Genomic DNA, 22,172 nt, shown 5'->3' with positions numbered 1-22,172 from the left:
ATTGTTTCTGAACTAGTTGATGGTCTGCATTCTGTAAGACTGTAACAATGTAACATAGTCATCACGACGGTTATCAGTCAAATCTCTATCTTCATTTAGAAAATTTTCAACGACCTCATCTACTGTATACTATCATGTTACTAATAACATGCACCAAGTTACAAAGCAGAAAAGTTTAAAGCAGTAGCATTGTGTAGGATTGCCTACCACTGTTTTTGTATGTATATTTGAGGGGTTTTGCGTTCGAATATAGTGCTGGTAGGTCTGAGATCAACTCCAGGTTACACCAAATGTAGCCTACTTCAAAAACGGTATCGATTGTGCTCTTTCTTATAACGCACTGAGGATACGTCGGGTAATATTATCGTAAATCTGATACAAAATTAAACATGAGCCCTATCCCCAAAAATCTTAGAAGTAGCCTAGTAGAGCGAGAATATACGAAAACATAACATTAACGTATTATTATTGTCCAACGTAGAGGCAAACAAGGGGAACGCCGAAAGAAACGATGTACGCCAGGGGTTCCCAACCTGTGGTACGCGTACCACTAGTACGTAGTTCGATCAAATTAGTTGTTCTGCAAGAAGTGGTACGTTTAGCAGTACAGAGGGTCCAAGTGGTACGAGATCGTAAAAAGGTTGGGAACCCCTGAATTGTACGTCAAAGTGGCAACTGGGAGATGTTGACGATGTTGTAGTCTGAGATGATTTTACGCATCCATTTCAACCTTGCAGTTGCAGATTAAACAAACAAGGTCCAGTGTAGGCTCTCATGCACAAACGTGCCAATGAGTATTTTCTGCTCAAGGTACACTTGGCTATAACATTAACATACAGTTGGGAATACCTAGCTTATCAGCAGAAGTGCAGTGGATGCTTGAAAAAAATGACAAGTGCCCAATTGGTATGGGTAAGCTGATCCACAACTTAGATCTGTTTTGTTATGTAGCCTTCTATGTTGAGCTGCATGGTGGTGAGGCATTTGTCTTTGTCTGAAACGATGCCTCCACCCAGTGCCGGTCAGGGTATTTTGGGCCCTGTGCGGAATATGCTTTGCGGGCCCCAATGACAATGATCCAATTCAGTAGCGTAGCTAGGTATTTTGAAAGGGGGGGGGGGGGTGGTTTGACGGTCGGCGGACGCAATACTTAACGGCGGAGGGGGGCCTCCTCCAGAAAATTTTGAAAAATTACTTTGAATTTGGGGCATTCTGGAAGTATGTTCAATTGTTCAACGAAAATTTGGGTATGAATGTTAGGCCTACTGTAAAATGGTGCTGTCCGGTGTAAATTCGTAAAAATTCGTACCCTGAAATCGGAGTACGAAATAGGTTGAATCCTTAAACATTTCTAACCCTGATGTGATTACATATAGCACGAACAACTAATAATAATAATAATGTTATGGTTTTATTTATTGTCGCTCTACAACAGCTAAGGTCTTTTAGCGACAGGGCTCACTTTTAATTTATATCAGGTTTACGATGTTATCACATTATTACCCGACTAATTCTCACTGCGCTATGCAGGACAGAACACAATCGGTACCGTTTTTAAAGTCTTCGGTTTGACCCGACCTGGAATCGATCTCAGATCTACCAGCACCAGAGCCGAAGGCGAAACCACTCGGCAACCGAGCTGGTAGCACGAACAACTGTTGAGAGAATATAATTTTCAGAGCATTGTAGGGCTCACATGGAAAATGTTAATACTGTATCCCTTAGCTTTCATTTAAGCTGAAAAGCTTTAGATTTTTTTGCTTCAACGACGTAAAACAAACGTAATCTAATACAAATTCAACAGAAAAGATTCCCCTCAAGCGAATAATTGTTTGTTGAGCCTGGGGTTGTGCTGCTTTATTTGGAGTGCCTCATGAATTTTAGTTTCAAATAAAGCAGCACAACCCCAGGCTCAACAAACAATTATTCGCTGGAGGGGCATCTTTTAGATTACGTATGTTTTATGTTTCTTAGCGGTTTTTCTTTGATTGCCTTTATGTTGTTTCGCTCACTATCTTGTCTCATGACCACACTCCCGCATAGTTTATGACATATTGTTGCCACCTTTTGTGTTTGTTCGTTAGTTGTTGCTTGTACGCAGGTCAGTGCAGTTTTATTTATTTTCAGTCATTTATTATTAACATTTCACGAATCTTTGTTTTTGTTTAGATGGATTAAGGTATTTTCCTGAAGAGGGCATAAAGTTTTGCGGAAAACGTTTGAAGCTATGTAGCTATTTTATTTTATGTATTATTTTTTGAATTATGCAATTTAATCTTATAAAGCTGTTATCGATTAATTATCTTGGTATGGTTTTCAAAAAGCAAATATAATGTTTGATACAGCGTATATCTATATTTTGCAAATCAAATTTGGCATGTGAAGCAACTTAAAATTTCAATTGTCGACGCTATTATTTAAGTTATAAAAAAAAATGCATTGTTTAAGCCAGGGCTTTGGAGTCGGAGCAAGGAGCCGGAGCCGTGCATTTTCAACGGAGCTGGAGCCGGAGCTCTACTTGAAATTCATGTGGAGCTGGAGCAGGAGCTGGAGCCAGTTGTTTGAAAAATAGCTACGGCTCCGATGTATTTCATAAGATGCTACTACTATTGGCTGAATTCACATAATTTAGCAGCAATCCCTTCACAAAATTAAGAAATTATTTGCGTAATCAGACGTCGAATTAACGAATACGTTGTGAAAAGCAGTCCCGCATAACATTTTGATGAAAGTACCTTAAGTTTCATAAAGTTGTGCCATTTTTTAGTAACAGTTGACTGCAGGCAATTTTAAGCTTTAGAAATTAAATTGATATGTCGTCATTATTTTAATAAAAGCACTTTTCGGTGCCTGGAGCAGCACTGGTATCAATAAGCTCCGGTGCAGGAGCTGGAGCTTATTTATGATAAAAGAGAGCTCCGGAGCTGGAGCAACTTAACATTTACGCCTGCTCCAAAGCCCTGGTTAAGTTTTAGTTTAAAGCAGTAATGGATGTCATGTAGTATCTATGTGATCTATGCTGATGAAAGCTTTTTTTTCTAGTTTAAGTACGGTTGGTTACAAAAGTTGGCTTGCAAAGTTCAAAATGAACTTCTTTTTTGCAATTATACTTTTATCGCTGCTCTGGCCAACAGATCAAGTTGCATCTCAAAATGAGGAACCTCAAAACCCCCAAGTTCCCTTTTGTGGTCTTATATTTGAAAGCAACCTTCAAGGTAAAAAACAAAGATGAAAAATACAAATGCGAAAGTTACAAATAATGTTTGTAATACTGTACATAAGAGGAATGTTTGTTTCTACCTGTTTATAATAGTTCTTTTCAACCCATGGGATGGTGCGCACTTATGCGCATTATAATGTATTATAATAGATCTGCTGATTGATTGATGTAATTAATATTATTTATAGTAATAATTAACGGATGAATTAATAGAAAAATTGTAATGTGGAAGACAAACGTGCTGCGGATGAAAATTCTGCCCAATTTTTTCTTATCGTATGTGCAATGATTCAAATAAGCCTAATAATGTATTGTCAGCGATGGCCGTGTGTGTTTAATGGGTGCAGTGCTCAAGTGTACATACACACTGCGATCACAGATGCGATACAACAGACGACAGGAAGCAGCGAAGTGACATATAGTCTTCGAGTCAGCTGCTCCCCATATTTTGGCCTGCCATTTAGTGTCTTTGCCGAGACACAGCCGCGTGCTCTGGAGCGGTGTCGAACCCACGTCCTTTTGAACGTCGCGCAGACGTTCTCACCACTCGGCTACGCAACCGACGATTGCGGTTTCTTTGTGCACAAAGTCGTGTGCTAAATTGGGGCGATATTGACATATCCGGTACGCTTAATGAGCTCAGCACTGCTCTACAAAAATGTGGAATTGATATGTTTAAAGCCGATATCCAAGATCTCATCGTTCAACCAAAAAATTCAAAGTTGAAAAAATAATTCTACAGTAGCAAGCTGAAACGTTTGAAGACGCTCCAAACAGTCATGTCTACATAAACAGTAAAGACTCTGGAGCAGCCTATTATTATTAAGGCAGCGAGCTTTCATTTGTACATTCTGTTGATAATTTTGAAGTCATCAGAATATGAATTTGTCAAGAATATGTCGAAACATGGTCAGCATATGTCAACAAGCGTTTTGTAATCGTGAAAAAGGCTGAATTTTGGGTCAGAGCTGTGGATAGATTTTAGAAAAATCTGTCAATCCAAGCACATAAAGTTTTTGTACAATATTTCACTCCGCAGGCTACTTACCAAGCTACTAACCAAGCACTGGATGCTCTCTGAACCAGTGCTTCCCAACCTTTTTCAGTTTGCGACCCACCTTTAATGCAAGTTTTATTGTGCGACCCACAATGAGATATGACACCTTTATTATGGCATCTTTACTAATGGCGTACGTACTGAAATAGTTAATGCGACACAACACGTCTAATTGTTACATGTTTGTTACATTGTTGCGTAATTGTTACGTAATGAAAATGCAATAATTTCCCGATCTAATAGAAAACAGGGTGCACAATTCATGAAAATGGAAAGTCAACAAATGAAGTGAAGATAAGAGTAGCGATGGCGAAGGGGCAGTAGCCTACTGTTCAAGACCAAACTGAGGCTTGTGAGATCCATAGTAATGTCGGAATTTTTTAGAAAATTTTAACATTCAGTAACATTTAGAACTGCTTTGCGACCCACCTGAAATAGCTTCGCTACCCACCAATGGGTCGCGACCCACCAGTTGGGAAGCACTGCTCTAATAGTCTTTTGGTGTAGATCGAAAAACATTTTTAATCTGAGGTAGAAAAGGATAGACCCTGGACCTCAGATCTTCACACAAAATTAGTAAATAAATTGCTAAATGTTTCTAAGGAAAAAAACTTAAAGGACCAAAAGGAGACGCAGGATTCCCTGGAAAGAGGGGTGAGAAAGGTGAAGAAGGACGTCTGGGAAGAGGTAAAACATCTTGAGGCTTCTGATTTTATTCCCACTTGAAGTGGGGTCGCCGTGCAGATTTTAGTCCTCCATACCACTTTGTCAGCAGCATCTTCTCCTTTTACTCCTATTATTTCTTTTGCCGCACAATCTCCATCTTCTTTTTGGCCTTCCTCGCTTTTTTTTACCAACTTATGAGTTTTGCCTTATTTTTCTTTCTTTGTGTCTCCTTACCACATGGCCCAATCATTCAAGACATGTCTTTCACATGAAGTTCAACTTCAGCAGTTCAAGACATGTCTTTCACATTCATAAACAAAGTTCAACTTCAGCACAGTGCCATCCTTCAGTTGTGGTCAGATATTTTGATTCTCGTCAATCAATCACGTTAGCCAAATGCGTGTGTGTTTTTCTCTCTTCGTTTCAATACTATACGTCTACATTCTTTCAACGTTATCTTGCGACCTTTTTATGTTTCTTCACCTTTTTCTACCTTCCAGAGGGTACGTCTAAATTATCTCTAATTCGCTACCAATAATTAGACTGTTTGCTTTTTTCGGGATAAGAAGTCCTGTAGTGAGTGCTGCTGTTATTGTTAATTGCTCTTGCGTGAATTAATTCGCTTTGCATTGTTTTGATGTCGTTTTTTATATACTGTTTTAGTTGTAGCTAAAACAGTATATAAAAAAACGACATCAAAACAATGTCTTTCACAGCTTATCTTCCAGGTTTTCGAATTGCATTTGTTTTCTGATAATTTCATTTTCTTACTCGATCTTTCTTTGACTGCATTTTGACTGGTAAACCGTAAGGTTGTTTGGTGCTGTCAGACCTTCCTATTATTACATTATTACTTTTGTGTACTTATCTATTTTTGTGTACTTATCTACTTTTGTGTACTTATCTACTTTTGTGTACTTATCTACTTTTGTGTACTTATCTACTTTTGTGTACTTATCTACTTTTGTGTACTTATCTACTTTTGTGTACTTATCTACTTTTGTGTACTTATCTACTTTGCATTACTACAAAACAATCTTTTTTTGACAAAAATAGCATCACTAGTTCCTGGACAAAAAGGTAGTAATGGATTAACTGGGCGGAAAGGTTCCCAGGGTTTGAAAGGTGAAGAAGGACGTCTTGGCGAACCCGGACTTCCTGGCGAACCCGGATTTCCTGGCATACCCGGAAGTCCTGGCCTAGACGGACTACCGGGAAGAGGTAAAAAATTTTGAGGTTTTAGCCATCATGACAAGTGGTAATTAATGTAGATTTTGTAATGGAAAAAATATCAACTGCTTTTTATTTTAATAAATAAATCGTGTAGTACTTAGCTGCCTACTTTGTGCCAGAACTACGTCACTAAAGCTTGGATCACAACTAGGCTATACATTCAACCTAATTTTTAAATTATTAAGGACTAGCAGAGTAGTTGTTTTCTGATCTACATGTAACAAAACAATAATAATTGTCTGACAAATATTTTACTAATAATTAGTTGTGGATGTATTATTTTGCATTAATACAAAACAATCTTTTTTTGACAAAAATAGCCTCACTAGTTCCTGGACAAAAAGGTAGTAATGGATTAGCTGGGCGGAAAGGTTCCCAGGGTTTGAAAGGTGAGAAAGGTTCTCCTGGGAGTCGATGGGGATTGGGAGGTAAGATTAGTAATGTTTATTGATTTTAAGGCCTAAATATTTAATTTGATGCATTTTTAGGTTACTCAAACGATAAAGTCTTAGTAGGGAGTTTAGCCTACTTTTTTGTACCACAAACATATGTAATACAAAGTAACATCACAAGATCTAACAAAAAGTATTAAATGCAAAAACTATTTTATCAATTTTCCTTTTTAAAATCATCAAAGCAACATCCTTGTTACAAGTGGTTCCATTTCCTCGCTTTAAAAAAATAATTGCCGGCAGTGTGAATCGCACCGTAGAGTAGAACATTACCGACAGCCATATCAGGCCATCATCAAGGTATTGGGTAAAATGGAACAAAAATGTTTTTTTTTGCTCCTTTAATCCAGAGTTTTTCTTTCATTGCATCTCAAAACTTTTTTATTTTATCTTTAAATTGTAAATAATTTTATACAAATGCAGTTGACACAAGTCAATTATGACAAAAAAAATGACACAAGTAACCCTACAAACTATAGGCTAAATTTAAGCTAAAAATTTAATGTTACACAAAGCCAAGACACGTGGATATTAGGGTGTACCATTTTTCAAAAAGTTTTTAGAAATTATTGCGGCTATGTATTACGGTTTTCCACTTTTGTTAAAAAGTATTTTGGTAAAGTTTCAGAATTTTCCTGCCAAAACTGTGGTTCTGCCGCCATTTTTTCAAAATGGCGGCCAGATAAGATATTATGAAAATCTACAGCCTTAAACTGGCGGAATGTGATCATATAATATGTCAATTACGGGGTTTTTGGGGTCACAGAACTCGAATTTGGAGTTAAAAACACTCTACGGCAACAATTTTGCAAAGTAAATTTTGACATATAGATGTGACCACACTGTTTTGGACTGCAAATTTACATGAAAAGAGCATCTTATTGTCATTTTAACCTTGAAATGCATGTAGGCTATACATAAACTTTTCTAGTCGGTGTGATTATATCAAATAGTATGAGGGAAAGATTAACATGTACTTTCTCGTGTACTTTCACATCCGATGAAAGTCTACTAACTAGTCCACAGTAAGTTATAGCCTATAGCCTGTACTTAGTTACTAACCTACCTGCTTATTAACTAATGGACGGCAACAGAGTAACCCACGGCAGACCAAAAAGTTCGAAAAGCCGAAGTAAACTCTCCCAACTGGGTAAATGCTTTACTTCTACACGACGAAGATCATCATTAACTCAGTGACTCAAAGCTAGTGATCGTACGCAAGTTACAAGATTCAGATCAGTAGCCTAATGCCACTGAATGAGACGGCCGGTGAAGCACACCGCTCACTGGCACAAAAACCAAAAAGAAAGTTTTTCCTCATTGGGAACACTAGCGAAAGACTAGGTATTCCAAAGCTTCCTAAAAGCTCTGACGTTCTTGCTAGGCTGTTGTTCCTCAGAGACGAAAGTCACAGAACGATCAACCAATCCATCGTGATAGCAAGGGAGGAAATTCCCCTGGTATGGAAACACCATTTTGGCGTGGGTTAGGTATTGGGTAAGGAAAACGAGAAACAATTTGGAACAGAGAAGTAATCGTGAAAGGTTATTGTTAAAAATGCGGATATAGACCGGCATCTGAAGAATTTGTATGAAACTTGGTATCAACTAGAACTTGATTCCAGGCTTGAGAGGAATAATAGTGATTCATTTAAAAAAACGTTTGCATGATATGGAAGAAAAGCTCAAAGATCCTCTGAATATATGTAAGACTACTTCGCGATCAATTCTCATGCATTCCAGTATTATTGACTGGGAGACAGATTTGGAACATCTGAAAAATCAGCTCCAGAGAGATCAAGTAGGTTGCGCATTGGGCAGAGATGCTCTGTAGAAGAGACGGGCCTGAGCTAGAGAAAAACGACACAGTGCAGCTGGTGAAAGGAAACAGAAAGAGGATGTTGCTGACCATCTGAAAACCGTGAAGTTAGACTTAACTACAGATGAAGAAACAGAAAGTGACAGTGACAGCTGGAAAACTCCTGAATGGAAAAGAAAATGGGTATTTTGTCGCCTACAGCCTACCTTTAATATCTGATCGACTTGGATGAGCTATCGGCAAAGAACAATGTTCGCTGTGTGGCTCAAGCGTCCGGCATACAAGTCGAAGATACTAATATCAGCCACAACAGCTCATAGACTGGCTAATAAGACTATAGGTCCCCTCACTCCCAAATTAATTATCAGAGATGAGTTCCAGGCCCCTGATTTGGCAATAATTCACTGGGCCGGTAAGATTCTGAAAATGAGAGGATATGTTTCATCAGAACAGTGCTGTGTATATGTATCTGGCGTTAGTTTTGATGATGAAGGTAAGGAAGAAATAAAAGCTTCTGGGGGTGCATGAGATACCAGACGGCACCAGATCATCTCAGGAACAAGCCGTTATAAAATTGGTGGAAGACTGGAGAGAGAAAGGTATCATTGATGGTAGGTATTTGATACGACTGCCGTCAATTCAGGAAAGTGGCAAGGTACTTGTAGGCTGCATTGCTGGAGGCAACAATATGGGAAGGCAATTTGGAACATACTGATCAAGAGTGGCAACAAATGCCAGTAGCAGAATGGAAAAATTTCAGTGATTATAAGAAACTAAGCAAATTCGTTTTGAACGTAAGGATGGTCAACGATATTGCGGAACGCGGGATTAAGCTAATCACTGATTTTATTGACAGGTGTTCTGACGAAAGCCACCGGCAAGCTCTCTTGCCTGTCGTGCAAAGGCACAGAGAACAGTTTTCAAATTACAAAAAAGCTAGCTTAGCCAAACTCAATTTTTAAAGAAATTCGTCAAAAATTCAGTCAATTGAGTGTTTGCATAACTCCAATAGGCTATTGTGTTGATGAAATACTGGGAATTGAAATCAATCAGGACTGAAGCATAAGGAATAGCATGCAGAAGAAACAGGGATGGATCGTGTTTGAGAGTGATTTACTCAATTTATTTGTAAATGAATCGTGTTGTTATTTCAACAGTTTGACAATATTTCAGAAATGCTCATTCTGGGGTGAGGTATTGTTGGTCAGGTTGTGTCCATGTCTGCAAAATTTCACCATAAATTTCAAGTGGTGAAATTTCACTTTGCAAAATTGTTGTCGTAGAGCGTTTTTGACTTCAGATTCGTGTTCTGTGACCCCAAAAACCCCGTAATTGACATATTATATGATCACATTCGCCAGTTTAAGGCTGCAGATTTTCATAATATCTTATCTGGCCGCCATTTTGAAAAAATGGCGGCAGAACCACAGTTTTGGCGGGAAAATTCTGAAACTCTACCAAAATACTTTTTAACAAAAGTGGAAAACCGTAATACATAGCCGCAATAATTTCTAAAAACTTTTTGAAAAATGGTACACCCTAGTGGATATGCACCACTGATGATCCCAAACAGGGGTAAAACTAGACTAGAGTATGGCGTCTTTCATTTTCGTTCGATTGGGACCTTAATGAAATTTTAACAGCTGAAGTTAGCGCTTGAAAATTTATATCTGTACTATCTAGTGGAAGGTATTATGAAGGGGGTTTATGAAGTAGATATAAAAAAACATTTTTTTCCTTTGGTGCCTGAAGTGCTAGACCTATGTTAAGGGCTGTTCTTAAAAGACGTCCGCAGTGAAGGGGTGAAGGATTTGCAAATTGCGGACTTTTGTAGACAAAAGAGGTTCCTGGGGTGCCGTCATCGCTTTTATAGTACAAGCAACAAAATTATTTTATCAATTATCTGACCCCGCGTTCCCATACTGATTTTAAAACCGAGTTTAGCGTCTGATTGCGAAACCTGGAGCAATTCAGACAGGCACAAAAATCAACAATGTAGTACTAAGTAGGGATGTTCATTTCAAAAAATCGGACCCTTTAAAACCGGTTCTAAATTTGAACCAGATTCAAATTATTGAACTGAAATAAAATAGTCACCAAATGTTTGCCGCTGCTGCGCCGCGTTCTGGCTCTGAACACACAACTTTTTGTGCGAAAATCCGATGCGTGTGTGCGAAATGAGAGGACACTTTCTGCCTATGTTAATTTTTGCTGAACCTCGCAGTGCAAAGGTCGTGTGAGGAAAATCTTTTTAACACTCAATGATTTAATCATACGACAAAAATGTTTTTCACACAGCAGCTATTGCAGATCAAGTATAAAAAAGAGCATGCTGGTTTGCAACAGGGTCGATTGCGGATTTTGTTCAGCCAAGAGCAAAAGCCACGTATCTGTTCATGTCCAATGTATTTTATATCTGCGACCGACGTCACACGTCACAGCAGGTTTGTTTGTGTTTCATATCTTTATCCTGCATTGCGGGAAAGCGGACTTGAGCGCTATGCATCGGTGTACGCCTTCCGACGTACACCTGACCCACGCTGCAGCCGACTGCAATGTCTGTTTCCGGTTGTCTGCTCTACTTATGACTTAAATTTAGTAGCTCGAAATCGATCACTGGGTAGAGGCAATTATCGTTAAGTTTCTTGCCCAGAGAAACAACAGCAAGTGCGGGTGGCTGGAGTCGAACATGCAGGCTCTCGGCAGCAGTGGCCAGTGGCTTGTCGGCAGCAGTGGCCGAGTGGTTGTCGGCAGCAGTGGCCGAGTGGTTAGCGCGTTGGGCTCGCAGTCGAGAGCCTGCATGTTCGACTTCAGCCACCCGCACTTGCTGTTGTTTCTCTGGGCAAGAAACTTTACGATAATTGCCTCTACCCAGTGATCAATTTCGAGTAATGGGTAGTACCAAATTTAAGTCATAAGCAGAGTAGACAACCGGAAACAGACATTGCCGTCGGCTGCAGCGTGGGTCAGGTGTACGTTGGAAGGCGTACACCGATGCATAGCGCTCAAGTCCGCTTTCTCGCAGTGCAGGATAAAGATAAACAAACAAACAAACAAACTCTCGTTCAGCGTCGAACATGCAGACTGCGAGCCCAACGCGCTAACCACTCGGCCACCGCTGCCGAAGCCAGAAGCCGAAGATAACACACATCAAACACAATTGTCTTGAAGATGTTAACTCACAAGTTAAAGAAGAGAATAAAGTTGAATCGGAAAAATAAATGATGAGTGTGCTCCAATAACGATCTACAGAAACATTTTTGATGCCTTGCAGTGCCCTTGGAGCAAAAATGTCTAAATCAGGCCTACATGTTTTGCGGCAGTAAGAAAATTGCCCGTCGGATAATTGCCCGCTGGAAAATTGCCCGACGGAAAATTGCCCGTGTGGGAATATTGCCCCAGGGGCGCCGGAACAATTTTTGACTGGGGTGGCAACATTGCGAAAAAAAAGGCACTTTTTATTACTATAAGGCCAATTTTTTTCAAGTTTTAAGATAAAATATAGCGATAATGCTAATCTATTAGCTCACTATGTATTGAGTAATGATAGCCTACAAGTGTCCGGTATACAAAGAAGGGCATCATGCTATGTTATAATGATGTAACCTATTGTCAAGCCTTAAAGCAGCCTGCAGCCATGGCCGCTAAGTAGTGCTTGAATGACCGCCGGTGCTACCTCCTCAGTCGGCCAAGTTTGGCCGCCGGTCTCTTCTAGCCAATTATTTAATTTCGCAATAGAATGATCGTGAATTAACTGTCAAAAATATATAGTACCAAAGAGTGACGCAAAATTAGGTCAGCGCGTCATAATCGCCACTGTTGCATTGTGCCGGAATATTTGTTACTGATGGAATTTATCCAGCTGCGATCACCAGCTATAAGTCTTGTTTGTAATTCCCTACGTTTATTTTAACAAAGTCTTAATCCGAAGTGCTAATTTACGTCGGCTGGCAATATTGTCGTTTTTATGTCGATTCGATGTTGTCGGACATTGAATCGTTGTTAAAAAGGAGAACTAGGTTAGTTGACATCCGAGGGGAAGACATTTTTTGATCATATTTTGCAAAAAATATGCTTCTTCTAGTAGGCTAATGTCCTTCACATCATTGAAATACTTATTTTATTACCTTGACGTCATCGTCAGTACATGTCGAACGTTGTTTTTCGTTGCTAAAAAGAATTCTAGGGGAGTGGCAAACTTTTTTACAATTAGCCACATTGGAGACACTCGTGCGAGTGTCGTTAGATGGTCCCGCAGTACTGCATTACAATCCCGATAAAGCAGTTATTGCGTGGTGCAACGATTCTATTGTAGGACGTCGCCCAGGCCCAGACTTCAACAACGCTAAGTGATCATTTCAGCATTGTTGCAAGTTTAATTCTATTTACTTGTGCTATCATTATTTGTATTTTGGCCTCCAAGCACGCAGACTTGGCCGCCGTGAAGGAGCTCCCGGTAGGCCACGATGGCTGCCGAAAAAAAAACGAGTTTTAAGGCCTAATTTTGTGCCGTAAATATTATTTTGAGGCAAAAATGAAAGATTATAATTAGTCTAAAAGCGAATAGCAGAAATTGTTGTATTGCAAAATGTGCAGTAGCTTATATGACTTTAAAAGGGCACCATTGCCCCCCTGCCCTCCATCTGCAGAAAAATTGAGGCATCTGCCCCCCCTGCTTCCCGCTTCCGGCGCCCCTGTGTCGCCCGCCAGAAAATTGCCCGTGTGGGAACATTGCCATCGAGAAAATTGCCCCCAGAAAATTGCCGTCTTTGAGTAAGAAATAGCTCCTAAAAAAGTCCAGCTGTGAATCGGTATTAAACCATTGTTTCTCTAAGTCTAATAGTTTAAACTTAGCACCCAGCTGTGATAAAAGGCGTGATAAATTTTAATCTGCAAATGCCAAACTAAATGAAAAAATGCTTCTGGGGAATATAAATATCAACTCTCGCAATCTCATACCGACAAAAGTATAGCCTACAGCTTTACATTGAGTTCTGAGGACAGTCTTTCAGATTCTTCTATTGTCTCAAATTTTGCCACCCCAAAATGGTGACCGTCATAAAAAGTGAGCGCGGAAAAGACATACTTCATACTTGTAGATGAATTGCAATTTATGTATTATCGGAATAAGATGAATAAAAGTGGTGCTACAATTTATTGGGAGTGCAGGGAAAGAAAATCTACAAGTTCCAAAGCAAGATCACACACGAACTCGGTAGTCGGTAGCAGTGGCCGAGTGGTTAGCGCGTTGGGCTCTCAGTCGAGAGCCTGCATGTTCGACTCCAGCCACCCGCACTTGCTGTTGTTTCTCTGGGCAAGAAACTTTACGATAATTGCCTCTACCCAGTGATCGATTTCGAGTAATGGGTAGTACCAAATTTAAGTCATAACCCTTTGAGGTACAGTGGGCCAAAAATGACCCACAACTTTCGGGCAATTTTACACCCAATAGAAATAGTTTTTTGAAAAATTTTTCTGTTCCACCTCGTGCCAAAACCCTTCAGCTGCAAATTTGTATATATTATTTCGGCAACACTGAAGTTCTTCCGCGCTTAAATCGGCATTGCCTGGCGTGGGCTAGAGCCAGGCGCGGATTTATGGGGGGGGCCCAGGGGGCCCGGGCCCCCCCCGAAATTTTGTGAGGAATTGTTGAAATTGTATGTTTCCGCATCAAATGGTTTGATATGCTTCTAAACAGCTGATGTTAGTCCCACAGCGGACTTAACTTATCCCGGGGGGGGGGGGGGAATAGTTTTTTTGTTATTATGGTTGAAATTATCCATCGATCAGACTCCGTTATTTTCTTTCATACAACTTCTAATACATTTTAATAGCAACATTTGTGGGAGATGAAACCAACGCTGAACCAAATGGCCTCAGTTGAACGAATTTGAAACCTTGAATGGCGTAGCCAGCGGGGGTGGGTTTGGGGGTTTCAACCCCCCTTTGGCACGCGTGTAACGTCACGATATTGAGAATGATGCTTTCAGTCTCTTTATGTCACTAAAACAAAGTTTACTTAACTTTAAACGAAACTGCATTAAAAGAGCGACTTTTGCCAATACCAAACATTCAAATATCTCAGCCAAGAATTAGCAACAAGAAAACATGGAGACTTAGCTTTATTTCCGAAAAATGCCGAAGAAAACATGATCATATCCTTTTGCTATTCTACCGGACAGCACCATTTTATAGCAATATTCATACCCACATTTTTGTTGAAAATGCTCTCAGAATGCACCAAATTCAAAGTAAATTTTCAAAAATTTCTGGGGGAAGCCCCCAGACCCCCCGCTGCTGGGTGTCGTCTCAGGCGAACACGCCGGTAGACTTCGCCTAAGACGTCAAAAAAAAAAAAAATTTCAAAATTTCTGGCTACGCCACTGGAATGGCTGATTTATAGTGTTTAGTCTTCATTATAATTTCAATCAATCTCCGTATACACTTGCAAACATAAAATATATCCAATTGGTCATGGACACTGCATACAGGGTTTTAAACCACACTTCAAGTTTACTTTGCATGCTTACCGATTTTTATTGAAGCAAAATTTTATTTTTTAAACATTCACAATTGATGAAAATGGCTGTTTTAATGTCTATTTTATATTATATCTAGGCTATATGACGTAGTATCATTGTTTATATGTGTTTTATCTTTTTTTTCTTTTTTATTGATTTTCAAATTTTCTGGCCCCCCCCGAAAAAAACTCCTAGATCCGCGCCTGGCTAGAGCTGGTTGAAAGTGCTATTTTGTGCGTCCATGAGTCGGATTCAGAAATTATTTTTTTATTTTATTTTCGGTCCTTATGTAGAGTAGAGGCTATGTTCTACTATATTTCAGCAAATGGTGATGTTAAAATTTATTATAAAAGTGAATTATAGCCTATCTTTTTTCTTGAGTCATTTTTGACCCAGTGTGCGCTAGAGGTAAATATTCCAAGATGGTTGAGTGAGTCTACAGCAAAGAGTAATGGCTGAATTGATGTAAAAATAAATGGTTTGATAGTGTTTATAACTTATAGTCTGTAATAAATGTCATTTTGTGAATGTATTAAATAGGCTAAACACTTTGTGACCAACCTCCTGCTTCTTGTTTTGTGAAGCTGTAGGCAAAATCTTTCACATTTGAATTTTAGGCAGAGACAGAAAGGCAGAATACTTTTATGTTGGTAGGCCTATATGGTAACTTTAGGTCTACTTGGACATCTATAAAACTGAAAGATTTTCAACATTGTTTATGCCCTCTCTTGTCCTGCGGGCCTATCTTAACATTTGTAAAAGTGGGCTGCAGTAAGCTGGTAAGTAGGCCTGGACCTATACATGTTAACCAGCTTTTAGTTTTTGCATGGGCTAGGCTACTCAGCACTGAAAGTTATGTAGATAAACTTGTAACAATAATAATTGCAGAGTGACTTTTTGTTGTTATATTTTTGATTTAGGTACATTATGGCAAACAATCGTAGCAAGCATTTTATTGTGAATGATGGTAACATTGAAGCTATTCTAAGCTGTGATTTTAGTGACACGGAAGATAACTTGCCTCTGGATGAAGAGGATATAAATTTTCTCGAAGAGGATGTTCAGCACATTGCGAGTCAAAATGTACAAAACCCTGTAGAAATAGTCATAGACCCACCTTCTCAATCACCTCTACTGGCTGCTCAATTGGAACTTGATGCCACAACCTCAGCTACAACTTCAAATATCAGTCCAAAACTAAATTGGAAAAGAAAGCCACATGGAAAATCAACAACAAGCAACTCTACTCAGGCTGCCACTGGTTACAATTTTGGAAGGTTGCTTCTGAGCGTATCAGAAATCCGACACCGTATGAAATATTCAACAATACTTCAAATTTTAAGACTTTCTTGGCTGATATAGTTGTTCCACAAACCATTCTTTATAGCCAGCAAAATGGTCATACTTTTACTACATCCATTGAAGAGATGGAAGCATTTTTTGGTATCCACATAATTATGGGGTACCACGTTCTTCCAAGCATGAGGGACTATTGGTCCACTGATCCAGACCTCAGCGTGCCATTTGTTGCAAATGTAATGCCGCTGAGACGTTCGAAGAAATTCGCCATTATCTACATTTCAATGATAATAGCTTGATGAAACCCCGAGATGACCCATCACATGATAGAGTATTCAAAGTTCGGCCAGTTTTTGACCATTTCAATATTTCTTTTCAAAATGCAATGAATGCCACGGAATGCCAAGCTATCGATGAACACATGGTTAAATTTAAAGGACGTAATATTCTTCGGCAGAACTTAAAGAGTAAGCCAATCAAATGGGGCTTCAAAATGTGGTGTAGGTGTGACTCCAAGTCGGGATACTTGTTCGAGTTTAGACTTTATACTGGCAAAAAAGATGGATGTGTTGAACATGGACTGGGTGAAGGTGTAGTTCTACAACTAACCGAAAAGATCCATCATCTAGGATGTCAAGTTTACATAGACAATTTTTTCAACTCGCCTTCACTTCAAGTCAAGCTGCTGGAGAAGAATATACTAAGTGCTGGAACGGTACGTATAAACCGTAAATTTTTGCCGAAACAAGTTCCTTCTGACAAAGACATGAAAAGAGGACACATTGCGCAGTTTGAAGCCAACGGCATACACTTCTTGAAGTGAATGGACAACAAAGCTGTGCACATGCTAACAAACTTTTTATCTGCAGACCCAGTACTAAAAATATAACGAAGAAAGAAAGGGTCTAGTGAAAAACAAATTATTGATTGTCCTGATGTCGTGAAGCAGTACAATGAGTTTATGGGTGGTGTGGACATCATGGACCAAAAGAAGGTGACCTACCAATTCGACCACCGTTGCAGGTCAAAATATTATCTTCGGCTTGTGTTTGATGTGATAGATATCGGTATCAACAATTCTCATGTGATACACAACAAAATGTCTGAGAACGATGATGGTACTGTAAACAGTATTTCTTCGCTAATGTTTAGAAGACAAGTTGCCCAAAGTATGATTGGAAATTTCAGCAGCAGAAAACGTGTTCACTCAACTACACCTATTATGACAAAATCAAAACAAGCCCGACAGGTATCCAATGCTGCAGGTGCCAACCACACAATGGTGAAGAGTGGTGATAGACGAAGATGCAGATTGTGTGCCACAAATAACAAAGATTGTTAAACCTACAATATGTGCAGCACTTGTGGCGTTTACCTTTGCTATATTAAAGCAAGAAATTGCTTTCAAATGTATCACATTCACACATGAGTAACACGACATGGACACATGGAAAATAACACATGGGGACATTTGCCTAGTTTTGTGTTTTTTGATAGTTTTAGTGTAATAGTGTCGATGTTGTTGTGCTGCAATGGCTTGCTGGCTCTGAATATGTTGGAGCGACAAGTCTGGACGTTTTGAGAGGAAGTTGTGTGTTTGGTTGTTTACAAAATTTTCAATGAAAAAAAAAACTGCTCAATTAGTGTTTACTTGAGGATGTTTAGATGCCTATTTACTAATCTTACCAGGTAGGCTACCCCAAAAACAAATATGCTACTTGTAGTATTCTGTCTAAAAGTTTCCCCATAAGAAACCGTTCAAAAAGGTGTGAAACACCATGTTCCTTTTGCGCCTTGGTGACTAAAAATGTCTCCGATTTTCCTGGATGATGGGGAAAAATTTCCTTATAACGCACTTATAGGCCATTTTTGCACAAATGAAAATGAAATCTAGCAGATACATCTGTCCAAATCAACCTTCAACAATCCTTGCGCATCCGTCTAAAAATTGTATGCAAAATGCGCACAACAGTGCTTGAAGAGACCACTGGATACAAATTTTCTCAAAATTGTCAAAAATTACCGCTAAGGTACATTGGGTCAAAAATGACCCGTCGTCAAAAATGCCAAAGATAATATTTTTTTCCAATTTTTTTTATTAATATGTGTTTTACAACACTTATAGGTTAAGGAAACTCCCTTGGTTTAAGAAAAATATGTTTAAAAAGGTTATGTGCCTTAAAGGGATAAGTAGAATAGACAACCGGAAACAGACATTGCCGTCGGCTGCAGCGTGGGTCAGGTCTACGTCGGAAGGCGTACACCGATGCATAGCGCTCAAGTCCGCTTTCCCGCAATGCAGGATAAAGATAGACAAACAAACAAACAAACAAATTAGCATATTGACAATATTTAAATTTTAAACAAAGTAAATGAACATAGGCTACACATTCATCAGGTAGAGATATTGTGGAAACAAAAGAAGCTTTGAAAGATGAGGTAGTTTCTTCTCACCAAGCATGTCGTGCCTTAGGTTCTGAGTTGTGTTTCATCTCTAGACGAATTTGCACTTTCCCAAATTCAGCTATGTCTTACTCAAAGACGGGCAATTTTCCGGGTGGCAATTTTCTCGACGGCAATTTTCCAACACGGGCAAGTTTCCGGCGGGTAATATTCCCACACTGCCTATTTTCCGGCGGCCAATTTTCCGACGGGCAATTTTTCGACGGGCAATCTTCCTGTCACGATGTTTTGCATGCAGTCGTGAAGGAGTTTTGTAAACAGTAGCACTTGAAAAGTGTGGTATTGCAACGCAATTTCGTATAAGCCATTGAAGCTTTGTTACACTTCATGGGAATCTGATATATTTAAGTTTAACAATAGAAGAATATCATTCAAAACTGGGCTCTATTGTTGATGAGCACTCTAAATTCATGAGGATCGACGACACAGTCAAGAAACATCCCATCATCAACAAAGAAAAGTCTATCGCAAATTATACGTACGTATTTAAAAGAACTTGACAAAGACATTTGTAAAAAACTTATCCCATCTGGAAGCAACCCAGGAAAACTTTATGGCCTTGTTTAAGTCCATAAAGATGGAAACTCTGTTAGGCCACTTGTGTCAATGATTGGTACACCTGAATACCGTTTAGCAAAATTCTTGGACTCTATAAATTAAACCTTGTATTCCTAACAAGTACAGTACATGCTCGACTCTACCAACAAATATTTAGAAAATGTAAATACCTTCCCTTGCCACAAAAATCAATTGATGGTGAGTTTGATGTGTCTTCCTTGTTTACAAATGTACGGTTAACTGAAACCATAAATATCATCGCTAATTGCATTTTTTCGGACTCCCAACCGAATCATCCTCCTATCAAAAAAGAAATATTTATCAAACTTCTCACTTTAGCGCACAAGGTATGTTTTTACATAAAAATAATTCATACAAACAAATCAATGGCGTAGCAATGGGGTCTCCACCAGGTCCTACCATTGCTAATTTGTTCCTAGCACATATTGAAACAAAAAGTTTTGAAAAGTCTGAAGATTTTCATCCGAAACTTCACCCTAGACATGTGGACGATATTTTTGGCATTTTTGATGATGATTCGTGTTCAACTTTTCTTAATGTCTTCAAATCTCAACATAAAAATATAAAATTCACTGTGGAAACAGCTAGAAAAACCATTCTACTTCTATACGTTAAACCATGGCCACCTGGAGATGCGGCCTGATTTGTCACATTTTGCAGATTTTGATTACAGCTACTCTTTGGTGCTTGACTGACAGTTTTTGAGATGTTTTTACTTTTTGCGGTTTTCTAATGACATAAAACTTTTTTGTTGCCTTGGGGAAGCAGTAGCAAATGAGAAAAAGTAAGTTAAAAAACGCAAAATCAGACTGTTATTGAAAATTAACAGTCTGACTAAAATCTTCGAAATCGAATTTTCTTTGTTTTTTAACATGTGAGGATGTTAAAACCTATTGTGTCATCTGGGGAAAATAATAAAGAAAGCGTAAAAATCTAATTTTTAGAAAAATTTATTCAAACGTTCGCCCAAAGTTAGAAAAACCTGGAACTTTCTGCAAAATGTGACAAATCAGGCCGTATCTTTAGGTGGTCATGGTTAAACTAACAGTTGATGAACGTTCTTTCTGAAAATACTGAAAATTTTGGGTGCTTATCAGGATAATTATCGTTTCTAGTACTAGTTGCAACGTTCATCTGATGAAAGCGAAAGTAAAAGCAATGACAAACAAGTTGATATATTGTTTCACTGATTCAAGTCAGCTCTCTGTTCACACATACTAAAAGAAGATCACAGAATTAACTGGTCAGAAACAAAAACTTTGAAAAATGAAACAAATTATTATCAACACCACGGCAAAAAGTTGTTTCATGAACATTACGTCAAAACAATGCAATGTAGGCTACTCAACCAAAACGGCGAAATCTATTCTTTATTGTCTTGACACGCATAATTGGCCAATCTTTAAAATATTGTGTGTTTTATTTTTTCTTGCCTTCAAAAATCAAAACTGCAGTATATAACTTTGTAAATTTTATTTTGTATGTTATTCACTCTGAGGATGCGCATTATCGTGGTGCGCGAAACGTCAGTGAAGCAACAAATCAACTTGTTGTCATTGCTTTTACTTTCGCTTTCATCAGATGAACTTTGCAATTAGTGCTAAAAATAAACGTTCTTTCGATACTTGAGTTTGGCGAAAGCCAAGTTAGACCGGATTATCATTGAATTTCAACGCAGTGCGTCCCACTAAATGGAAAGTTGGCTGGTTTCTAGCCTTACTTAACCGTACACGTTTCTATTTGCTCAAACACAAGTCACTACATGATTGAAATCACCGAAATTTAGTCTATGTCAGTAGCGTAGCCAGGAATTTTGAAAGAAAGGGTTTTGACCACCCAGCGGCGGGAGGTCTGGGGGGCCACCCCCGGAAATTTTGGAAAATTACTTTGAATTTGGTGCATTCCGAGAGCAGTTTCAACAAAAATGTGGGTACGAATATTCCTGTAAAATGGTGCTGTCTGGTAGCATAGCAAAAGGATAAGATCATGTTTTCTTTGGCATTTTTTGGAAATAAAGCTAAGTCTCTGTGTTTTCTTGTTGCTAATTCCTGGCTGAGATGTTTGAATGTTTGGTATTGGCAAAACTCGTTCTTTTAATGCAATTTTGTATAAAATTAGGCAATTTTTTTTTTACTGAAAGCATCATTCTCAATATCGTGACGTCACACGCGTGCCAAAGGGGGGTTGTAACCCCCAAAACCCCCCCTTGGCTACGCCACTGGTCAATGTCATGTGCTAATGGATATCCCGGGCATTTCTTTGAAAAGATTTTAAAACGTTTTAATTCAAAATCTGCCTCAAATATTGACGTAATAGATTTCCATAACTCTGTATCCATACCTTTCCTAGGTAAAGAATCACTTGTATATGCTAAAAACTTATCGAAACTCTTTAAACGCAAACATTAACATAGACGTTGTCCCTCTTCTATACAAAACCTTTAAAATTGGTAGATATTTTCGCTGAAACCTCCCGTTCCCCAGTCTCTTCGTTCCAACATTGTTTTTCAATTCACTTTTTGCCACGAATTTGACATACATACGTAGTTTGTGTCCACTAGATATTTGGCTACAAGAGCAAAGTAACACCTTAATTGGGCATACATCAATAAACACAGTGCAATTAAAGACCTTATGTATGACTGCAGTATTTGTTGTGGTGTCAATTTTGTATCAGATTCGTTTGAAATAATTTGAAACTGCCAATCAGAATTTGAAACCAAAATTCACGAGGCACTTCATATAAAACAACGCAACTGTAGCTCAACAAGCAGTTATTCGCTGAAGAGGCATCTTTCCTGCTAAATTTTTATTAGATTGCGTTTACTACAAGTTAATTGCCTTTTATTGCCGCTCGTTATCTTG

General features: G+C 38.8%; 1 protein-coding gene across 1 annotated transcript in view; it reads left to right on the top strand.

The window, feature by feature from the left end:
• The first annotated feature begins 3,064 nt into the window (after positions 1–3,064).
• LOC145785449 (pentraxin-4-like) overlaps positions 3,065–22,172 on the top strand; it is a 28,280-nt gene continuing 9,172 nt past the window's right edge. Inside the window, exons 1-4 of the mRNA XM_082597103.1 lie at positions 3,065–3,215; positions 4,881–4,964; positions 6,000–6,164; positions 6,497–6,604. Coding sequence (XP_082453229.1) covers positions 3,086–3,215; positions 4,881–4,964; positions 6,000–6,164; positions 6,497–6,604 — 487 coding nt within the window. The 5' untranslated portion in view covers positions 3,065–3,085. The remainder of the gene's footprint in view (positions 3,216–4,880; positions 4,965–5,999; positions 6,165–6,496; positions 6,605–22,172) is intronic.

Source organism: Aplidium turbinatum, chromosome 16 (genome assembly GCF_918807975.1).
Source record: "Aplidium turbinatum chromosome 16, kaAplTurb1.1, whole genome shotgun sequence".
In the NCBI taxonomy this organism is placed as follows: domain Eukaryota; kingdom Metazoa; phylum Chordata; class Ascidiacea; order Aplousobranchia; family Polyclinidae; genus Aplidium; species Aplidium turbinatum.
This window is presented reverse-complemented; position numbering and strand designations above follow the sequence as displayed.